General features: G+C 36.4%; 1 protein-coding gene across 2 annotated transcripts in view; it reads left to right on the forward strand.

Annotated features, from left to right (window-relative positions):
• ASZ1 (ankyrin repeat, SAM and basic leucine zipper domain containing 1) overlaps positions 1-6,618 on the forward strand; it is a 49,352-nt gene extending 42,734 nt beyond the window's left edge. For both annotated transcript variants that reach the window (XM_033099028.1, XM_033099029.1), the window contains 3 exons: positions 1,836-1,941; positions 2,766-2,879; positions 6,065-6,618. In XM_033099028.1, coding sequence (XP_032954919.1) covers positions 1,836-1,941; positions 2,766-2,879; positions 6,065-6,217 — 373 coding nt within the window. In that variant the 3' untranslated portion in view covers positions 6,218-6,618. The remainder of the gene's footprint in view (positions 1-1,835; positions 1,942-2,765; positions 2,880-6,064) is intronic.
• The last annotated feature ends 16,822 nt before the right edge of the window (positions 6,619-23,440 follow it).

Genomic DNA, 23,440 nt, shown 5'->3' on the forward strand with positions numbered 1-23,440 from the left:
GTTCACTTTTCTGTTGGGTTAAATAAGTTTCTGTGTAGCTTTTACTGTATATTGGCTTCTGTCACTGAAACTAATCTAGACACCAGTGTCTCTTCATTGCCAGAATCAGTAGATTTATCTGAGTTATTTAACATGCTTGACCTTTTCTTGAATCCATCCCCTTCACAGCCTTTCATAACAGCCCTTACCTCCTGATTTCTTTCCTTCTGAGGCTGCTTTTCCTCTGATAGCTTTTTTGTTCTGCCCCTATTAGCTCTCCCTGTTTATATTCGGTATCCTTTATCTTTGTGGTCTTCTCCATGACCATAGTTCTGATGTCCGCTGGGGACCGGATTTCAAATGCCTCTAACATCGCCGTCGTCTGTGCCCACAGTCACAATTGAAGGCAAGACTGAATTTATGTTAGAGGTTTGGGAAAAGAAAGATGTCATTTTTCCCAGCTCCTTGAATTATCTCTAGCCTCATGAGTCTGTGGTCCCCAGGATAAGTACCCTACACGACTGACATTTTCTCCTTCTTACTGGCCGCTGTCACCTACATGTCTCATTGCCATCATCATTATAATTAAGTTTGTTTGAATGCCATCTATGTTCGAGATAAAATGCTACCATAGATGCTTTTCATACATTGTCTCTTTCCGTCTTCCTGACAGTCCTATTGTCTCAATTCAAGATATATGGAAATATTTGGCTGAAGATTAGTCTTGCCCAAGATCATAAGTGTGGAAGCTGAATTCAGACTTAGGTCTTCCCGACTCTAGAGTCTGTTTTCTTAATCATTATGCCATAATGTTTGGTTTTACCTCACTTTCTTCCCTACCACCTACCCCCAAACTCACTTCCCTGCATGGTGGTAACCACCTTCCACGGAAACCAAAAAGCTTAGAATCATCCTAGATGCCTCCTTCTACATGCAGTCCATCACCAGGTTTTACAGTTTATTCTCCTGACTCTTTCCTAAACCACCATTCTCCCCTTCCCCCGCCCCAATCAGACTGCGGCTGCCAGACCCTCAGTTTAAGCTTTCCTTCGTTGTCTCTTAGATGGAGTAGTCTCCTAATTCTCTCTACTTCCACTTTTGTGTTCCTTTAATCCACCACTCCCAAAATAAGCTTTCTCATACAAAAAAAATCTGATTTTCTACATTCTTGTTTAAAATCCTTTAATAGTACATTATCAAAAAGATAAAATTCAGTTCCGTAGCATGTCACAAAAATTCCTTAAATAAATGGTTGTATTCAGCCTCTTTTCCTACTACTTTCTCATAATTCTGCATTAGTTATATCTTGATGACTTCCTACTCCCATACTTTTGTACCTGCTATTCCCTTCATCCAAAACTCCTTCTCTTCTTTCCTACCTGCCAAACTTAGTCTAAAGCTCCAGACTCAGTTGAAGTTATCTCTCTAATCATTACTAATTCCCTAGTCACGTTATACCAAGTTCATTATCTCTGAGTTTTAGATAACAACATCTACCTTACTGAGTTGTTGGGAGGAATTTAAAAAAATAATAAACATCAAATAATGAGTGCAGTGCCTTCACATAGTAAATACTCCAAATTGGTACTTTTATATTCCTTCTTTGTATGTCCCTGTGAGTAATGATTTTAGAATTTTCTGTCTGCCTCTCCTCCTGAACTTTGAGATCCTCAAGGGTGGAGATTCAGTGTTCTTTGTATACTCAATGTCTATTTCAGTTGCTAATACATATTAGCCATTCTATAAATACTTCTTAGAGAATCTAATAAGTGTTATGACTAGACATTGAGTAACTAGCCTAATAGAATGAAGTAAACTGCTCATGTAAGTGATTCCTGTTTGTTTCCTCTCTTTAGTGGTGATGAATTCCTCAACTTTCTTCTAAAATTAAACAAACAATGTCGCCATTTAATAACAGCGGTACAGAATATCATTACTGAGTTGCCTGTAAATTCTCACAAGGTATTCTACAAGTTATTAAATGAAGAAAAGTATGAATGCTGAAGAACATTCCAGATAAGTCAGTGATAATTCAGTAAACAGTGGTTATCTGGTAAAATTGTATCTAAATCGTATAATATCTAAATAAGTCAATATGTTTAATATTACTCTTTTACATACTAATTAATTGAAAAACTCTGTCTTTTATCCCTCAAGAAAAGGAAAATAAGTCAGACTAAAGATTAAACTGATCTGTGTATTGAACTTACCATTCGTTCCTAAGGGAATTTAATTGTTTAAAATACAAAGTGACAGGAGACCCAAGTGAAAGTTGAAACAAAACAGTGTGTTGAGTGTTATTAAAAACTATATCAATATAAGAGTTTTTTAATAAAGAAAATTTTAAATAGAGAAAGTGCAAATGACCTGTAAAAGCAAACTTATTTTGTAGCTTTTCATGTGATTTGGCTTTAGCTATTTGTCGATAGTGAAAAAATTTTAATGTACTTGTTTTCATGTAATTTTCATGTAACACTAACATGGGAATCATGTCATTCTTAAAACTTTCATGAATTTACTTTTTCACCATAAATATTACTATTATTAATATTAGTCTTCATAACGTTATATATACTTTATGCATTTAGTAAATGCATTCAGGAAACCTAATTAGACTATTTGTATAAAATTACTGACTTCTTTTTGGTGTCAGGATTTATCCTGAACAAAAAATGGGCTTCAGTTAAATAATTTAATGTTTGAAAGTGTTGTATAATTCTGGGGGCTATAAAGTTGTGAAAGTTGTTTCCTATTCTTTAAAATATAACTTTTGAAAATATTAACAGATAGTACTCGAATGGGCTTCTCCTCGGAATTTTACTTCAGTTTGTGAAGAACTGATTAGTAATGTTGAAGATTTGAATGAAGAGGTCTGCAAACTAAAAGATTTAATTCAGAAGGTATATATTAAACATAAAAAGTGGGGAAATGATTTGCAGCATTGTATGTTAGACAATGAAGTAATTCTGACTAAAGCATCTTTAGCTCCCACTAGACAGTAGGAAAGAGGACAGTTTCCAAAGGAACAAATATACATAGGAAACAGACTTTGTTGGTCATTTAAGAATTGCATACTAAAAGAACAATGACATGTCATATTCATCTTTTAAATTAGCAGGGAGAAATGTATTACTCTACTAGAGTTCACCAAACCGATATTCTTGTGTGAGACTGCTGTCACAGCCCCTTTCAGAAACATTTTGACAAGATGTGCCAAGAATGATAAAAATACATCTTTCAGTAGTAGTTTAATGATTCCAAAATTGTACGTATAAGTATCTTGTACTATCAGAATGATTAAATAAATTGTGGTACACTTATTTATGGTAATGCCATGCAGCCAATTGAAAAAATAATGAAAATTAAATATCAACTTGTTAAAGGTATGAAGTTATATTTGTAAATTTTACTTACTTGTAAATGTACAGATAAAAAATTACCCAAATGAAAGTTTATTAGCTCTGTTAATGACGTAGGATTGTGGATGAAATATTCCTTCTGTTTTTTAGACTTTCTACGATATGTTTTATAATTTAACCTTTTTTAAAAGTATGGGCTTTTTTGGTTCTTGTTTCTATACTCATATAAAAATATATATCTAGATTTAAAGACAGATGATTCTGCCCCCCTTGAAGAAAATTGGCTAAAACAAAATCTAAATGGGGAACTTTTTGGAAGATAGGTAATAAAGGAAAACATTTTCACTTGACTAAAGAATTCACTTCTGAGTTCTCCAAGTCTATTTAATATGTTTGATATCTAGGTTTTTTAAATATATGATATGAACATTAGATTTGCATTAAATTTTTATAGTATCAACCCATAAGTCATTTAATATTTTCATTAATATTTTTCATCAAAAGTTTTCCTCAGAATACATCATCAAAGTAATTTTATACATCATCAAAGTAATTTGTCATTCTAGCTGTTAACATATGTTCAGTCAAAAAGAGTCTTTTTAAAAAGTGAGCAGAAAAGTAGAATAGACATTTTAAATGGGGCAAAAGAGAAATTACTTCAAAGTTCTTGTAGAAGATAACTCCAGAGAACTTGTATTATCTCTGACATTTAATCATTCAACCAACATAAGAGTGCCTCCTATATGTCAGGCAAACTATGCTACACAGGCTAGAGAGAGCCTGAACTAGCTGACAATATGGAAATTATAGCAGAGTTCATCTTCACTACCTCCATTATCTAGAAGAATTGAAGGAAAATTTTATTGATTTTACTTGATAGGGTGTTTTTCATGGGAATCCAAGGGAAATACAGAAGGATTTATGTAAAAATACTTCCTGCAAAGCATCAACCTTTAATGTATAATATAGGAAATTCCCCAAGTCATCTTTGCCTCATATTGCTAATCATTTGGCTTCTTCAGGATGAGCTAAAAACATTTGTTGGGGGGTGAAGAATTGGGATGAAATGAGAGAGAGAGAGAGAGAGAGAGAGAAGAGAGAGAGACCAGATTTTCTTAAAGGAGTGAAATTAGGAAACTGCTTTAAGGGTGGTTTTAACTCCAAAACATAAATAATTCAATGAGGTACCATAATATTTATTTTAATAATGTGTACAGTAAACAGAAATTTTAGCTTTCTTTAGCTAAATGGAAGGCCTTTTTTTGTAACCACCCTTACCTTGAATCTGTACATTTCTATGTAAGGACTAGCGTTGAAAACACATTCACTGGTTTATAATAATGGCAGATACAGTTCTTTGGGCAGGAAAGTTAATTTTGGAACAAGCTAGTGCATTGGTTTTTCTGGATTAGTCTTAAACAAGTAGTAATCACCATAGTGAGATTTGATTTAAAGAACTGTGAAGGCTTCCAAATTTGTAAATATGCTATCGTGACTGTTTAGCTTATGAAATTTCAGAGTTTACCAATAAACTGAAGGGGATTTTTTAAAAAGAACCATATGAGTTATCATAGATAAGTGCATGGAGGTAACAAAGGGAGAGGGTGGGAGAGGTCAAGGCTAGACTTTAGCACCACATCACTCTCTTTCAAACCAACACACTGACATGCTCCTGTCAGAAGGGTCATTCTAAGTAATTGGTTAATAAAAGGAATGATTGTGTCAGGATTCAGTAAATGGAGCATCAGTGTCAGAAAGGAATCTGTGGCTGAATGAAGCCATTTGGAAGTTAGACCAAGAATACAGTATTAGTGACATTGGCATTGAAGTCCGTTTCTGCTATAAATTTAAAATTAATTTTGCAAGCTTTTTAAATTAAATATTTACACTGTAGATTTTAGAAGTAGTTATTCTTGCTAATGTTGAAAGTATTCGTCACCACTCCGGCACAGGATGCTTCTAGTAAATATTCCTCTGTGAATGTGCCTGATTGTTTTTATCTTTCAAGGATCTTTTGGTTTCTGTTCATTCTCCCTCTTCTGCCTCTCCCCCAACAACTGTCTAATCTCTTCTCCTTCTCCCCACACCCCGGCATGCACATACACACATAAGTTGGGGGACCTTCTTTAGCAAGAAAGTTCTATGTATGGGAATTGAGCAACTGACTGGGCCATGTATTTTCATTGTTGAGAAGTACTAAAAGAACCACTTAAGTTTTTGTTAACATTTGCTTTTGCAATTATATTTAAATAAAAAATTAAACTTCTAACATTAGCATCAAACCTTCCAGTTTTTATTAAATTTCATGCATCATAGGTACGCTAAAGAATCGTGAACTTTTTTTGTAAGAAATCAATTGATATTTAATACATAAGGAAAAAAGTAACAATTGTCATTCCTTATAGGTCAAAATAGAAACTTTAGCATTATGGGAATTTTATTTCATGACATAAAAACATGATATGAAAACATAATAATCTATGAGAGCATTTATTTTTAAAGTGAAACTAATGATTTACTATATAAATGACTCCTGGGGAAAGAAAGGCTGTCTCTCAAGACATACATGTTCACTTTAAATCTTCCTTAGGAATCTTCTATTGGCTTACATCTAAACCAAGTGTGTATTATTATGGGGATATTATCATCTTTCTAAAAACCAAATACATTTCTATTTTTAGTGTATTATACATTAACTCTTTTTTCCCCCCTATCCTAAACATCAGTTGCAAAATGAAAGAGAAAATGATCCAACTCATATACCATTAATAGAAGAAGTATCTACATGGAATAGTGGAATTTTGAAGAGGACGGCTCTTGCAGTATGCGGGTTTGGGTTTCTTCTCTTCATTTGCAAGCTAACTTTCCAGAGAAAATAATCTTAATATTTGTTTTGAGTAATGTATGTATGTCTTACTCAAGTTACCTAAAAACATTGCTTTTTTCCTTTTTTTCAATCATTTGTGGCACTATATAATTACATTCTTTGCCAATACTTCATAGGAAATATTATAACATCACAGAGCGGGAAGTTGTTCTTTAGAAAGTGGTTTGTTGGTTTGAGTTAAAATATAATTTGTTATATGTTTATGTTAATTTTGATCAAGTGGTAAGTTATAAGTGATTCTCAAGTTTGATCCTATGACTCTAAATCACATTCAAAATAAAAGTTTTATCTAATAGTCTTTGACATCTAAAAAAGTGTGTTTATTTGTCACAATGAATCTTACAGAATCTGTAAAGTGTTCATAAATCAATAGCTATTTTTTAATCCTTATTTTCCTTCTCACTATTATGTAAGAAGGAATTTCTTACTTAATTTTTTAGTTATATAACATCTTTAGGAAATTACTAATTTTGGAAGTATTCCAGAGAATGTAAAGGATAAAGATAAAATGTAAAATTTTTGAATTATGCATTAAATACCTAGGGGAAATATTTTAGATATAAAGTAAAAAGAAGAAAACTCAGAGAATAGTGTGGAAATCACAAAATACTTAGAATTTTTTATCTAATGTACTTAACGGGAACCTATGACACTATGTGGAACATTCTTGAGGATGTTATGAAAATGAATGGCATTTGGCATATAATTTCTCATATCAATCTAAAGAAGTAATACACAGTTTCTCTTTTTTTTCCAAAATCAAAATAATACTCAGATTTTAAAAGTGATAATAAAAAGGGCAGGCCCAATTTAGCAGGGAACATAGTAGTTAAATCGTGCTTGACTGAGTACCATAACTTAGAACAGATTCAGTTGATCCAACTATTGAAATGTAAACGTCAAGCAAAGGGAAAAAACTGTGGAAAGAACAGTGTAAGGAACTACAATTAGTAGCAATTTCTGCTCTTGATTATACCAGAGTAGCAAGACTTGAATCATGATTCTTTTTCTGAAAATATATTCAACTACGTATCATTGGAAAGAATTGGTGTCTGACATTTTAACCTAAGTGCCATAGCAAGACATATATTTTTTCAGATATCCCTCATTTAAATGGTTTCAAGACTTAGAACTAAACTGGAATATGGATAGGAGAATAGCTTTTTTTAACACAGATCATGTTTCCTACTAGCACTTGCTTAGGTAAATAGAAGGTGTTTAATAAAAGGCGCTTGGTTTCCTTTTATTAAAAAAAAAAAAAAAAAACCTAGGAAAATGGGCAGCCGGATGGCTCAGTTGGTTAGAGCATGAGCTCGCAACAAGGTTCAGTTCCCACATAGGATGGTCGGCTGCGCCCCTGCAACTAAGGTTGAAAATGGCGACTGGAGTTGGAGCTGAGCTATGCCGTCCACAGCTAGATTGAAGGACAACGACTTGGAGATGGTGGGCACTGTTCCCTAGTGTTCCCCAATTAAAAACAAACAAAAAGAAATTTAGGAAAATGACAGACATACCACCTGATTACCTACTTACACTAAATGGTCTTTCACCTCAGTTCATCTTAAAGATGATCATACTTCTGCTGGCTGGATGGGTCACTGTTTTTTTCCTCTGACCAAACCAAATCATATGCATCTATCAAATAGAGGATAAACTATTAAAATACAAATTAATAAAATATTTGCTTTCTGAAAGGACTTACCACAGAATCCCGTATAATAGTGATCTGCCCTATTGGCTATTCAGAAGAAAGAAATATTTCCCTTGACACACAGTATTTTTATTCCCTTGACACACAGTATAATCTTCAGATTAGAGACTGAAAATAAGTAGGGCAGCATTTGTGATTGTTTCTTCATGGTAAAGTATCAGTAGACTAAATAAGATTTTCCAAATGGTTCGTTTGATACTGGTGGTTTTATCTAGCCTGTAAGTCTCTTCCTACTCTGATTATTTGACCTGATTACAGTGCTTTACTACGACGTGGGTATCACTCCTGGAATATTAATTCTTCTAGAAGGTAGCTCAGTACAAATCATTTTTCTTCTTCAAACAAGTTCCATAGAGACCTCCCTAAAACCACAGATAGAAATGTTGTAAACCAAGTTTTAATTCTATGTACTTGAGAGTAGTAAAACTTTATTAATTAGTATTTAATTTTTAATTAGTTGGGATCAGATGTTTCTATATCTTTGGAATTCAGATAATCCATTATAAGCAGCTGTTGGGGTGCAGGTATCTTTCAAGGAGAAGCATGCTTACTTGCCACTATTTTTTTGACTGTGTAGAGAATTTTATGACTTCACAGTATTCTCATTAGGAGGAGATGCCAGGAGAATTTCTGAAGTTAGTCGAGAGAATAATTGCTAACAGGAATTATAATCACAAGGCTGAAAGACAACCCAAAGTAATTAGAATGTTTAGCGAGAACGGTGAACTGCATCTATGAACACCCAAAGAAAACTAGAGAAAAGTCCTCACAGTGACCATGAAGGACGAGAGGGGAGGCCGCATCAAACTAGCTTGATAGCTTCTCACACATGAGGCGCTTCATAAGTGCTGTTTCGGCAGGAATCCATCACACGTGGGAATTTCAGAAATCATAGGATAGCAGGAATTTAAATGCTGCTGGATATAAGGGGACAAGTGAAGGGGCAGTTCTGTTTAGACTCTGATTTCCTTTCTCAAGGGTTCTTAATGCATTTGCATGGCAGAAGCAGTCCAGCTTTGCTTGCCACTCTTCCGAAGTGGCAACTTAGCGCTTGCACTCGGATCCATTTCCCTGGTACAGTCACTCACCTTTGCCCCGGGCAGCTCTATATGCGTCTCAGCCCTCAGACTCCTGACACCTCCTCCCATCTCACTCCCAGGGACGGCCTAGCTCCCTGTTGCCCTGGGAAACAGGATCAGTTGAAGAACTTCCACAGTGGGTTTCCTTTAGTTAAGTTGGCCGACTTTTTGTGGAAAGGGCCAGATAGTAAATATTTTAGGCTTTGCAGGCGATGTGGTCTATGTCACCACTTCTTAACACCGCTGTTGTAGCACAGAAGCGCCTGTAGACAATACATAGTAGATGTAGCTGTGGTAAATAACAGTTATTTACAGAAAACAGGCGGTTGCCCACCAAGCTATAGTTTGCCAACCCTAGTCTAATGTCACACAATTAAAATGGAGTTATTTTTCATTTTTATCCAGTCTGACAATTTCTACCTTTTGATTGAATTGTTTAATCCACTCACATTCAGTGTTGTTATTGGTATATTACTGGTATATTGGACAGAAATATTAGTGACTTTACTTTTGTTTTTTGTATGTCTCATATAGAAAAATCTCTCATAATTTTTCCACCATATTTTAAAGTTCTTTTCTAAGTGGTTGCTCTAGGGCTTACCATATGCATCTCAATTTATAAGAAACTACTTCAGACTTATATTAATTCCAGTGAGATACAGAAACTTTCCTCCTGTATAGCTCTATTCTGTCTTCAGTCTTTTGTACTATTGTTATGCATGTTACATCTGTATATGTTACAAATCAGTGTTATAATTATGTAAGTTTATGTCTATTAAAGAAACAAAAGAAAAGTGATCAACTTTATACTTAACAAAGTATCATAGTTGCATTCTTATTTACCATTTCAGGTTCTCCATTTGTTCCCATGGGTTCAAGTTTCCATCTGGTATTATCTTTATACTCCAATACAACTCGACTCCTACTCACCTCCTTTATGCTGTTATTTTCAAATGTAATACATTTCTATCAGTCATAAGCCCAACAATACAATTATATACATATTCCTTTATACAGTTGCTTTTTACATCATTAAGAGAAGGAAGGAGAAGAAAGATGTATTTATGTTGTCTTTTATAATTACCTTTATCACTGCTTTTTGTTTTTGTGTGTGGATTTAGATTTCCACCTGGGTTTACTTTCTGTCTAAAAACTTTATTTAGTATTTCTTGTAAGGTAAGTCTGCTAGCAATTAAGTCTCTATGTTTTTGTTTTTCTGGAAATCTTTTTTTTTTTTTTTTGCCTTAATTTTTGAAAGAAAGTCTTGATAAGTATGAGATTTTAGGATGACAGTTTCTTTTTTCTCTTTCAGTGCTTTGAATATGCCATCTTACTATTCTCTAGTCTCCATGTTTTTTATGAGAAGTCAGTTGTTGAGCTCATGGGGTTCCTTTGTACATGACAAGCATGACAAGTCATTTTGCTGCTTTCAAGATTTCCTCTTTGTCTTTCAGCATTCTTACTACATGTCTGGGTGTGGATCTCTGAATTTATCCTACTCCATGTTCACTGAGCTTCTTGGATGGGTAGATTAAGATTTTTCATCAGTTGTGGGAAGTTTTCAGGCATTATTTCTTAGAATCTTTTTTCTATTCCTTTTTATCTTCAAGTTCAGTGATTCTTTTTTCTGCCAGTTCAAATCGACTATTGAGTCACTGTAATGAAATTTTTTTAGTTATTCTTTTCAACTCCAGAATTTCCATTTGGTTCTTTTTTTTATGCCTTCTATCTGTTAATATTCTCTATGATGAGACATTTTCTTTATAACTTCCTTCTTTAAGCATAGTTTAGGTTTTTGAATGTATTTATAATGGCTTACTTGAAGTCTTTATTAAATATGACATCTGGTCTCACTATTAGTTTCTGTTTCCTGGTCTTTTTCTTGTGTGTGGGTCACTTTCCTGTTTCTTTGCATGTCATAACTTTTTGTTAAAAAGTGGGTATTTTAGATATGCAGTTTAGCAATTCTGGACAGCGATTCCTCTCTCTCTACGCCCAAGGAATGTTTTTGTTGCTGTTTGCTTGTTTGTTGAATGACTTGGCTGGCCTATTTTAGTAAAGTCTGTTTCCCCCAAAATGTGAACCTCTGATACCGCTCCTCAGAGGCTGCAGTCTTGGGCAAGCACAGAGTCACCCCAGATACAGTGATTTTAGCAAGGCTCTTTTTTAATTGTCTCTTTCTCTGACCTCTCTGATAGGTTTGTCTGCCTCATTTGGTATTACACCCAACCTTTTGATTCTACTAATTACTGATTGATTATTATTTTTGACATTGTTTTGGCATGACTTGCTCAGCAATCTGATAGAGTTCAGTTTGGGCAGGGCTGGTTTTTGAGGCCACCTTTTGAGGTTTATTCTGATCAGGGGAGCCTGCTTCTTAGCTGTCTCTTTTCCTGATTTTCTCTGATAAACTAGCTAACATACAGTTTAGTTTCTTGCTCCTAATTAAGAGGCACTGTGTCTCCGAGTGCACCCTTAGGCTTGATTTTCTTCACCCTGTTTTTCAAATAAAGTCAGTTCCTTTGGGGAGAGCTTTCATGCTCCCCTTTCTCATGAGCTGCTTCTCCCCCTGGAAAATCTCTATGCCACTATTCTGGGCACTGAATGGGGCAGTCACCTCTGATCTGAGTGTACTTCTCACGGTGGTGCCCTGTGAGTGAGCTGGGATGATGGAGGGCAGGGTCGCAGTATTCTGGCCTACCATTCCTGCGGTATCAGTGGAAGGATGGAGCCCTCCATTCTCAGCCCCAGTCACCAGAATTTAGCCATGTGAGCTTGGAGTTGGAGAGGATATGAAATGCTGGCAGCTTGCCCTTCAGATGAGATATGAAAACCCCTGTTTGGGAGCTGAGGGAAGAGGGAGCCCCATCTTCTTGGTCAAATTATGTCCAGAGTGGAGTTTCTGTCAAGCCAAGATGACCTGGGGTTGGAGTTGCGGGGTGGGTGGCAAGGGAGGGAAGGGGTCCTGGCTCAGTGTTAGCAGATTTTCTTGAATAATTGTTTCTTCATTTGTTCTGAGCTCTTACGACTCTTTCCAGAGACTTTCCATAAAGGTTGTATTTTTATAGTTTTCTCTAGCTTTGCTTGTTTCTCTGGGGAGTACATCCATGGAGCTCTTCACACTTCCATCCTGGCAGTGAAACTCCTTAAGCAATATTTCTAGGGTATCTGCTGTGTGCTTAGTGTACAAATAGAGCTTGGCCCAGAACAGTGTGCAAGATTTTTTTTTTAAGTCGGAAACATTAGGTAAATATTTTTCACATAAGCTTTACTTAGCTCTAGGTTAATATAGGATGCTGAAACTTCTCAGGTTATCTAAAGTCTATTAGAAGTGAAAGGCAATGAGCGCCTAGGTTTGACCAGCATATATTAGGACTAGATATGTGATGGGTAAAGCAAAGCTACATTCTCAATTTTTGAAGATTTTCTGTGGAAGGTGTTTCAGCTAATACCTAATTTCCACTAATTATCAAATATGGGAAACAGGGTATTTAAAAGTTTAAAAGGATGTCATTCAGAAATGAAACCAGCTACAACTTCAAGCACCAGAATCAAAACTGAGGTATTTTTTGTTTGTTTGTTTTTAATAGGGTGTTTTTATTAGTACCAACCTTTTTTTTTTTTTATCTTAACACTGAAAGTGAATTTAGAGAATAAGGATAACCATGAGGACTAATGTTTGCACTGCAAGTCACTGACTACTTAATAATTAATCATTTGTAGCTCTGTGGGGGTGGGAATAGGGTGGGGATTTTCCTCTTGGCACATCCACCAGTGAGTAATACATTTATTTCAAGTGCCAATGAAAATGTTATACTGGACTTATGTGACACATTTGTTAGTTATTAGACATACTAATTCTAAACCATTTGAGCAATGCTCTATTATATTTCTCTACCTGTAAGTTCAGATTATTTTATCAGTATTTCAAACAAAATGAACACGTTTTTAATACGTGTTCATAACATTTTTGGAGGGAGAGTAAAAGAAGGACATTAGTCAGGAGTGGCACCATCTCTGGACTTAGTAAGATAGTAGTCACCTTTTCTTCTCAACTGGTCTTCCATAATTGTTTCTCTGAACTTCCTTCCTTCCTGGAATCTTCCTAACACTTTAATCTTTTTTTTTCCTTTTGAAGTCCACGTCTACTGTTACATGCTGCCTCTTCCCTCAAGCCCTAACCTGCCCTTTACCTTTCCACTGACAGATAGCAGCAGGTAGCCTCGGTTCTAGCCTTGTGGTCAATAGCTCGTACATTCTCTGAGTTTGGTTTCCTCATCTGCAACATAGAATATCTCTCAGACTAAATCAGAATAATGCCATCCTCAGAAATGGATCCAATTTGGATATCTGAAATTAGAACAAAACCTTAGGGGCTTTATGTATGAGAATCAATGCTTACTAGACAAATGTAATCCCTCATTAATTGGTTTTGCTTTTATCTCACATTCAGAGATCTGATATGAGAATTGTTCTTAATGTTCAGTCAATGCCAATATTTTATATTTTGGAAAAACTAGTAATGACATTTCAATTCATTAAACTATTATTGATTGCTTAGTATGTTTAAGGACTATACCCTTACATTATATATTTTACATGAGATCAGAAAACCTAAATATTGTTGCTACTATTGAGAGAGAGAATGGGATTCTTGTCGTTTTAAAGATGTAAACTTTTTTTAAAAGAAACCACTTTGTGAGACTTTTATGGGAAAGGGTGTGGTTGAGCATTTTTTTAAATTTCCACAGTTGAGAGTGTGGTGATAGATTCACTTCTCTTTCCTTGTGGGAATAGGTCTTAACCTCAACCAATGCCCTCCTACCAAACAAAAAAATAAAAGCTACAAAGGGAAAATCTACAAAGTTCCTAATGTGTGAAATCTTGTAGAAGAGATTTAGACCAAATTTAATGTAAACTTCTACTCATCATGGAATCAAAGTTTATTAGTGTTAAACCAATTTTTGGGATTGCACATATACAATTTCTCCTGCCCCCAACATAAGGTATTAAAATAAGACATCTAGAATCTTTAGTACTAATATTGTGCCTATCCAGTCAGTGGTAATATTGCAATTAACTATTATGTTAGTGGTTATATTACCATCAATTGTTATGTTAGTGGCAATATTACAATAATATGGTTACCTGTGGCTTACCAAGATTGGATTTAAAATGTGGCAATGAAAGATTAGAGTTACTATTGCAAAGTCCTTAAATCAGTTTCTGGCTAAAATAGGAATAATATCATAGAATAAAATTAAAATTGGGGATTTTGTTCTTAGTATGGTTTCATATCCTCAAGTGGATGCTGTGTGTGGCTCTTAGATCTCCCTTCAGGAATAGAGGACTTACTCCCACAGCTTCTGGAAGTACGCAGACAGCCCTCTTTGTGACTTTTGTCTGCTGAAGGAAACTGCTTTCCCCAAAGCATGCCCTCTCCCAGGAGTGACTAATCAACACGGGGACTTAACAGCCCCAATTTCAGGGGCCTCCTCCCAACTCAGGATAACTGGAAGGCGCCCCGTCTTCACGGAGACTGTGTCACAGCCCAGCTTCTCCCCTGCGCAGTCCACGCTCTTCTCTCCCCTTGCATAGCAGTTGCTCTCCAGAGCGTTCCTAACAAATGTCCTGTATGCTCATCTCCACCTCAGTTTTTGTTTCCCAGGGAAGCAGCAGTGCCTTGCAAAAGTCATGAAATACATGATTATTATTAATTATTTTCTCTGAAACTTAGTCTCATAATCTGAGAAATAAAAATCATCCTGAGCCAGGGTTATGGTCAGAGTGTTAAAGGTGATGACATTGAAATGGTTCCAGTTTTATAATTTATGCAAGACTTGTGGCCAGACAGACCCAAGTTCCAATTTTAGCTCTGCTGCTTATTAGCTGTGCGACTTTTAGACCTAAGCCCTCCAAGTCTCTGCCTCTTCACCTAGAATATGACAATAACAGTGATAATCATACTAAAAATAATTATCTTTAGTTGGGCATTTACTATGCCAGTCATTTACTTCAACAAAACCTACATTTTCATAAACCAATTTAATTAAACCTGTAAGTTTGTTACAATGATTAAGTGTACTAAGGCATATAAAGAGCTTTCTATCATGCCTGGTATATGGCATACACTGAATAAATCGTAGCCAGCATAATTTCTGTTGTTAATCTATCATCAAGCGTTTATTAAAGTGCCTTGCACCAAAAAATGATACTCTACATGAGAAAAAAACCTCAGATTTTTTCTAATCGCCAGGACCATATTTCAGTTTGAGAGAAATACTTTCTAACGTGTCATGACATAATTAAAGATGCTTAAATTCTCGTTAACTGACCCAGGTGTATTCACAATCTACAAGATAAGGGTTAATAGGTCAAGCAGATAGATACCTGATGAGACTCCCTCTATTTTCTGTCTCTCTTTTTAACAGAGTGCCATATTCACATACAGTCAGCTACAGGTTAGAAGCAGAACCCACTTGTCTATAGAGCCAAACTTGTTAAAACCTCTTGTGATAGTGGAGAGAGCTAGAGTTTGTATTCTTGCTGTTCCATCGATAAAGGCCGGTGGTGGGGTGAGGAGGCGTGTGCCTCGGGCTCTGTTGGACTCTGTTCCATCCTACCCTGATACCCACCCTCTCACCTCAGGTCACAAGAGGAAGGCATCTCCCTGAAACAGTTTACACGTGGGGCACCTGAATTCATCCACCTGAGACGTACACATTTCCTCAGCTTTTTATTCATTAAATTCACCTGATTGAAAGAATACCCACTTCATGTCTACCTGAAAACTAATACTAAAATCATGGATGGAAAGTCCGAGTCTACTGAATTGCTAAATAACATGAAGTGATTCACTTTTAAGCACAGAAAGGGGGCTGCTCCGAAATCCCTGGAAGCCATAAGATGGAGCCATACACCACCAACAGTGAAGAAATCCTGCGTGTTTATTTCTTGGAGCAGCTTTCCCGGCTCTGGATGATCTAACTCTGTGGTGTGAGAAAAACAACCCCCTATTTTATTTAAACCACTGTGGTTGGGTTTCTGTTTATGGTGCCAAAGGCATTCCCAGCTAATACGGAGTTATGTCGCCTCGCTCTGCAATTCTCTCTTTCCATCAATACTGTTTTCAGATGCATCCACTTTAAAAAGTGAAGATGTCATTCATTTTTGTTAACTGCTCTATAATATTCCATCATAAGTCTATCCCACATTTTACCTAGATTTTGACTTATTTCTGACATTCTTCTCAATAATATTGCACTGTATATACCTGTACATGTGTCCTCATGAATCTGTAGCAATGCTTCTTTTAACTACATTTAGCAGTAGAATAGCTGGTTGTAGGGCACAAATATTTTCAATTTCATTAACAACTGATCTTGCTAGATAGTTCTGTTTGACCCCCAGATCCTCTCTCCACCCGCCCCTCCCTGGGAAGTTGACTCCCTGGAAAGCTCCTGATTGGGTTTATCCAACAGGGTACCCCAGCAGGAGACCTGAGGGAGAGTGAGGTGCGGGTGTTTACTCATCTGGGTCTACTCCCTGCAAGATGGGATCTGTATCCCTCAGCTGACGGACACTGCTCCTCTCAAGGCAGCCTCTAAAAGATTTGCTCCTGGGTGCCAGGAACCGGCAGTTCCCACCCTCAGTCCCTTCCAGGCTGGAGGTTGTAGCAGCTCCTTTGCCCACACCTCTCAAAATAGTCTCTGTGAATAAATCAAACCTCCTGAATTACCTGCCATCTTTCTCCAGGTGACAGCCTGACGGTGTCACTGCTATCCTGCTCTTCTTCAAGCAGGCTACTCGTATATTAATTCACAGACCTGTCAGCAGTGCGTGAGTTCGTGATCCCACAGCTATCCAAATGCTTAATATTAACTGATGTACATTTTCTCCTGTCTGATGGATTCAGTCGAGTTGATTGTTTCTATTTTGTACTTCTATGATTACTAGTAAAACTGATCATCTCTTTATAGTCCACTTTTTCTCTCTATAAATTGTTTTTCATTATCATTTCCCTATTTTCCTACTGGATCATCTTTTTCTTGTTACCTTTAGTCCTTTAATTAGTTGAAATTCTAATGCTTTATCTGTATAATGCTGGACTATGTCCGACCTACTGTTTATCTTTTGTCTAGGTGTTCTCTGCTGCCCAAACATTTAAAAAATCTATCTATAATTTCTCGTTATGAAGTTTTACTTTTCATATTTTGGTCTTTAATATACCTGAAAATTGTTTTTGTACACAGTGTGAAATAGGAGTCTAATAGCATTTTCTTTCCTTATCGTGAACCAATTTTCACAACACTATTATTGAACCATCTATCTTTTTTTTTTTTCTGGATCCATCTTGGAAGAGGCTTGTCCATTTTGTTAATCTTTTCACAGACTTAGCATGATTTTCTTGAAACTTTCTAATGAATCTATGTTTCGTATTTCACTAATTTCTGTTCTTTTTTATTTTCTTCTTTCTGCTTTCCTGAGTTAATTCTTTTTCTAATTTGAGGGCATGTATACAGTTCATTACTTACCATCATTTTCTTTTATAGTATAAGCACGTAAAGCTAAAATTTTCATCTAAATATCACTTTAGCTACATCCCATAAATTATGTCATAGTGTTTCTGTTATTTCATTCAAAATATTTTCTAATTCCTATTAATTTTTTTTGATTAATGAATTATTTAAAAACATTTTTAAATCTCTACACATGTCCTTGGGAAATAGAGCTTATTGAATTTTGATCTGAAAATTAGGTTTATAAAAGAGCAGTTCTTCATTTTTTGCTGAAATTAGTTTTGGAACTTTGTGATGAATTTTTGTAAGTGTGTCATATTTGTTTTAAAAGATTTGGTATTTTTAAATCGTGGAGTACAAGTTTTGCATATATCAATCATATAAAACTTCTGTATTGTTCAAATCTTGCAGCCTTACTTTAATTTTATTTGTCTTCTTGCTCTATTAATGTATAGATTGTAAAAATAGCCACAAAATCTATTCTTCCCTACATTCATGCCCTTGTAATGGGACAGTGTGTCCATCAAAAAAGTAGAATCTCTTCCCTAACCCAGATCTGCCGTGTGACTTTTTTTGCCCAATGGGACAAGAGAAACATGTTGCAAGCAAAGATTTGAATAATGCTTGTGCATTAGGGTTTGCTCTCTTGCTGCTTTTCTGATCTACTGTCACATGAACAAGTTCAGGATAATTTAATAGATGATGAGATAAACAAGGACCAGTTATCCCTCCTTTCAGCATACGCATGTGAGTGAGGCCATTAAATGCGTGACCCCGATTGAGAAAAATTACCCAGCTGAACGCCGTTTAAAATAGTGGGCTACTACTCATACATGGCCGTTATTTTAAGTGTCTAAATTTTGGTTGTTGTTTTAAGCTATGTGTTACATAGCAAAAGCAAACTTAATAATTACTGAGAGAGATGGGTTCTAATCTCAAAGATTATGGATTTGTCAGTTTAAACTAGTGTTTCTGTTCATTTTTGCTATGAAGATTTGAGAATATATTGTTAGGCAAATTTAAACAAAATTATTGTCTGCCATGTGGGTTGTATCTTGTATCATTATGTAATCAACCTTTTTATCTCTACTAATGTTTCTGCCTTACAATCTAACTTGCCTGGTACTAATATAGGTATAATTTTAAAAGTACATTATTTGCCTGGTGTGCCCTTTACCATCATTATAGTTTCATTTTTTCTGTATCCTAAAAGGAAATCTACCTGCCAACCCCTATCTTTAAACAGAGATGGAAGAGTCTAAAAAAGAAAAAAAATGTCGAGAGAGGACCCAAGATGGTGAAGTAGATAAACACTGTGCTTGCCTCCTCTAACGACCACAATCAAATTACAACTAAATTTTAGGACAGTCAACCTGGAGAACCATCTGAGGGCTCTAGCTGAACAGAAGTTTTATAACTAGGATATAAAGAAGAAACAACATTAAGACTGGTTGGAGGGGCAGAGATGTGTAACAGGTGGCCACAAACTTGTGTGTAGCAGTTGAGAACTAGAGGATTCTCTCAGCTGTGGATGTCCCCCCGGAAGGAACAAGCAACCCCAGCCCCACTCTGGGCTCCTCAGCCCCAAGTACCAGTGACAGGAAGAGGAGCCCCTGCAACAACTGTATGTGAAAAACAGTAGGAATTCTGACTGTCCAAGGGGGACAGAGGTTGTGGGAAACCCATACATCCTCTTAAACGGCCCCTGCACACACTCACTTGCTCACAGGCACTGACCCTGGACTCTGGCAGAGTGACAGTGACTTGGGAGGCATCAGAGGAATACAGGGAGAGACTAAGTTGTGTGTCTTCAGGGCAAGGACTGGAGGGATAGTAACTGTTTTCCCTGTGTAGAACCTTCCTCCTGTGTAGCTGACAGGGAAGTGTCTTCTTTCTAGTGTTAAGTCCTATCCCACACTGCCAAATCTGAATTTGTATTGGCCTAGTGAACCCTGCTCATTCCATCCTTGTGACACCAGGACCCCACCCCACGCAACCCATTCAACACCTGAGGCACTTTCTTGGGGAGCAGGAGCTCCACACAAATTACATTCTTTCTTGGACAACTCAGGGATCCATGGGCACCAGGTGGGTGGTGGCTGGCCTTGGTGACCCCTGAGAATTTTGCTGAGTAGCTTCAGGCTCAGCACTGGCACCAAGCCAGAATCTACATTAACTCGGTGAACACTAGTCCAACCTTAGTGACTCCCTGAGACCCTGCCTCACCCAACTTGCATGCTTCATGAGACTGTATCAGCAGCTGAGCCTTACAGAAGCTGGCAGGTGGCAGCAGACCTTGAGGTATCCTGGGCTTCTGCCAGCAGTACCCCAGGCCTGGTACTGTTGGCAGACATCCTCAGTTCACAGTATGGCCTCTCCCACGTGCTTCCAGGTCCAGCACAGGCAGCGGCCAACTGTGGATTGCTTTGTAGCTCCTACCAAGTACGCCCCAGCCAATCACAGGCAGTGGCTGACCTGCACCAGAACCCCGCCCAAGAGGCCCCAGAACCAACATACCTAGAGATTGGTATCAGATCACAAATAGACATTTCTCCAAAGAGGACATACAGATGGGCAATAAACATGAAAAGATGCTTAGCACCACTAATCATCAGGGAAATGCAAATAAAACCACAATAAAATATCTCAATAAATCAACAAACAAGTGTTGGCGAGGATGTGGAGAAAAGGGAACCCTCGTTCACTGTTGGTGGGATTGTAAATTGGTGGAGCCACTATGGAAAACAGTATGGAGGTTCCTTTAAAGTTTTAAAATAGAATTACCTTATGACCCAGCAATTCCACTTCTCAGTGTTTATCCAAAGAAATCCAAAACACTAATTCGAAAAAATATATGCACCCCTATGTTCCTTGCAGCATTATTTATAATAGTCAAGATATGGAAGCAACCCAAGTGCCCATCAGTAGACGACTGGATAAAGAAGTGGTACATATATACAACAGAATATTACTTGGTCATAAAAAAGAATGAAATCGTAACCATTTGAGACAACATGGATGGACCTAGAGGGTATTATGCTAAATGAAGTAAGTCACAGAAAGACAAGTACCATATTATCTCACTTATATGTGGAATCTAAAGAACAAAATAAATGAACAAACAAAACAGACTCAGACTCATAGATACAGAGAACAAACTGATGGCTTCCAGAAGGGAAAAGAGTTGGGGGATTTGGTGAAAAAGGTGAAGGGATTAAGAAATACAAATTGGTAGTTACGAAATAGTTATGGGGATGTAAAGTACAGCATAGAGAATATAATCAGTATAGTTGCAGCAACTATGTATAGTGCCAGGGGTGTACTAGATTACTCAGGGCATTACTGCATAAGTTATATAAATATCTAACCACTATGCTGTACATATGAAACTAATATAATGTTGAATGTCAACTGTAACTGAAAAAATAAATCATTTTTAAAAACATGGAAAACAGTACATTTACATTTATTGTGTTATTGCTATATTTGTACAATCCCTTATGCTTTTTTAGTGTTTCTCCTTTCTAACTTCCATTGAATTTATGAAGTTTGTTTTTTAATCCGCATTTTCCCTACCAGATTTTAAATTATACATCCTTTTTTATTCTTTTTAGTAATTATCATTAAATTTTTAACATAATGTCACATGGAAATTCTAAAGAGAACCAATAGTTCTCTCTTTCCCTTAAAACTGGAATCCAGAAAACTTTAAGTCTGATTATTCTCCTTTGTTTTTACTTGGCCTTGTTCATATACTTATTAGACATTTGGATATTCATTTTTTGTGTGAAATGACTATTCAAGTGTTTACCCATTTTATAATTGAATTGTCTACCTTTTTCCTTTTTGACTAGTAGGAACTCTTTAAACATTCAGGATAAAGTTCCTTATTGACTATATGTATTGCAAATATCTTCTCACAGACTAGTGTTTACTATTTTACTTACTTAATGGTGTGTTTTGGTGAACAGAAGTTCTTAAGTGCAATATGTTTCTCTTTTTCTTCACAGTGCTTCTTATGTTCTGTGTAAGAAATCTTTGCTTTGACTCAGGGTAGTCCTTAACTGGCATGGCAACTTTTACTTCTTCTGAGTTGGAGCCTTAAGCCAGCATGAAAAAAGCCCAGGTCACATAGAGGATCACAGAGCTGCCAGATATGTGAGTTAAAAAGCCATATGGGACCTCATTCCCAGTTAATCTTTCAGATGAATCCAGTCCCAGCTGATGTCTGATTGCAAGCACTGCAACTATATGAAAGATCCCAGGCATGAACAACCAGCCTAAGTCCAGTCCACAGAACTGTGAAAGATAATAATAAATTGATGTTTTAAAACACTAAGTTTTGGGTGGTTTCTGGTTAAAGATGGTATTGTAGGAGGCTCCTGAGCTCTCCTCCCGAGAGCATACTGAATCTAAAGTTACATATGGAACAATTCCTTCTGAAAGAAATCCATAAACTACCTGAGTAGCTCCTACACCTCAGATAAATGATAAAAAAAAAAAAAAACACATCAAAACAGGTAGGAGAGGCTGAGACACAATCTCACCATAAACCTCACCAATGACACAGCAGCACGCAATCAGGAGGTAACTAACAACTCCCAACTTCTCCCGAGGAATGAAGGGTTTGGAACCCACATATCATGCCTCAACTTTTAAGGCCTGCACCCGAGAGCTGGGCCCCCAAAACATCTAGCTTTGAAAGCCAATGGGGCTTGTGTCCGTGAGATTTACGAGGCTTTAGTAAACTAAGAGATGGTTCTTTTTTTAAAGGATAATTAAAAATAACTTTCTTTTTACACCATAGTGGTTAGACATTTATATAACTTAGCAAGTGATCTCTCCAATAAGTCTAGTACCCCCTTGACACTATATGTACTTATTACAATATGATTGACTATATTTCCTATGCTGTACTTTATGTTCCCGTGACTATTTTGTAATAGCCAATGTGTATCTCTTAATCCCTTCACTCTTTTCATCAAGACCCCCAACATCTGTTCCACCTGACAGCCATCAGTTTGTTATCTGAATCTATGAATTTGTATCTGTTTTGTACATTTGTTTATTTCGTTTTTAGATTCCACATATAAGTGAACTCATGTGGTATTTGTCTTTCTAAAAGACAGTTCTTTAAGGGTTAACATGGTCTCATTGTAGCTAACCTCTCAGAACCCAGAGCAGAAGCAGCACTCTGAAATGCCATTCTTTCCCTAAAAGAAGATTATTTGTTTATCTTAAAAGCTTCAGCCTTTAGGGCAAGTTTCTATTAATCCAATCAGACGAGCACAAAGAAAAAAATGAAAAATACTGAGATAGCTTAAGGGACTTGAAGAACAACATCAAGGAAACAAATATTCATATTATAGGCATCTGAGAAGTAAAAAGACAGAATGGGGCAAAAGACTTTTTGAAGAAATATTGGCTGAAAACTTCCTTAACCTGCGGAAGGAAACACACATCAAGATACAAGAAGCCCAGAGTGTTCCAAATAAGAGGACTGCAAAGAGTCTCACACCAAGACATATTATAATTGAATTGTCAAAAGTTAAAGACAAGGAGAGATTCTTAAAATCAGCAAGAGAGAAATGATGTGTTACATGCAAGGGAACTTTCATAAGAGTATAAGAAGAATTTTCAGCAGGAACTTTGAAGGCCAGAAGGAAGCGGCATAATATATTCAGTGCTGAAAGAAAAACATTGCCAACCAAAAATACTATACCCAGCAAAGTTGTCCTTCAGAATTGGACGAGGTATAAAGTTTTTCAGACAAGCAAAAGCTGAAGGAATGCAGCACTACTAGACTGGCCTTACAAGAAATTAAAAAAAAAACACAAAAAACATCTTAAGCTGAAATAAAAAGGTGCTAATTAGTAACAGAAAAGTATATGAAAATATAAATATCA

This window comes from Rhinolophus ferrumequinum, chromosome 26 (assembly GCF_004115265.2).
Source record: "Rhinolophus ferrumequinum isolate MPI-CBG mRhiFer1 chromosome 26, mRhiFer1_v1.p, whole genome shotgun sequence".
NCBI classification, from domain to species: Eukaryota; Metazoa; Chordata; class Mammalia; order Chiroptera; family Rhinolophidae; genus Rhinolophus; species Rhinolophus ferrumequinum.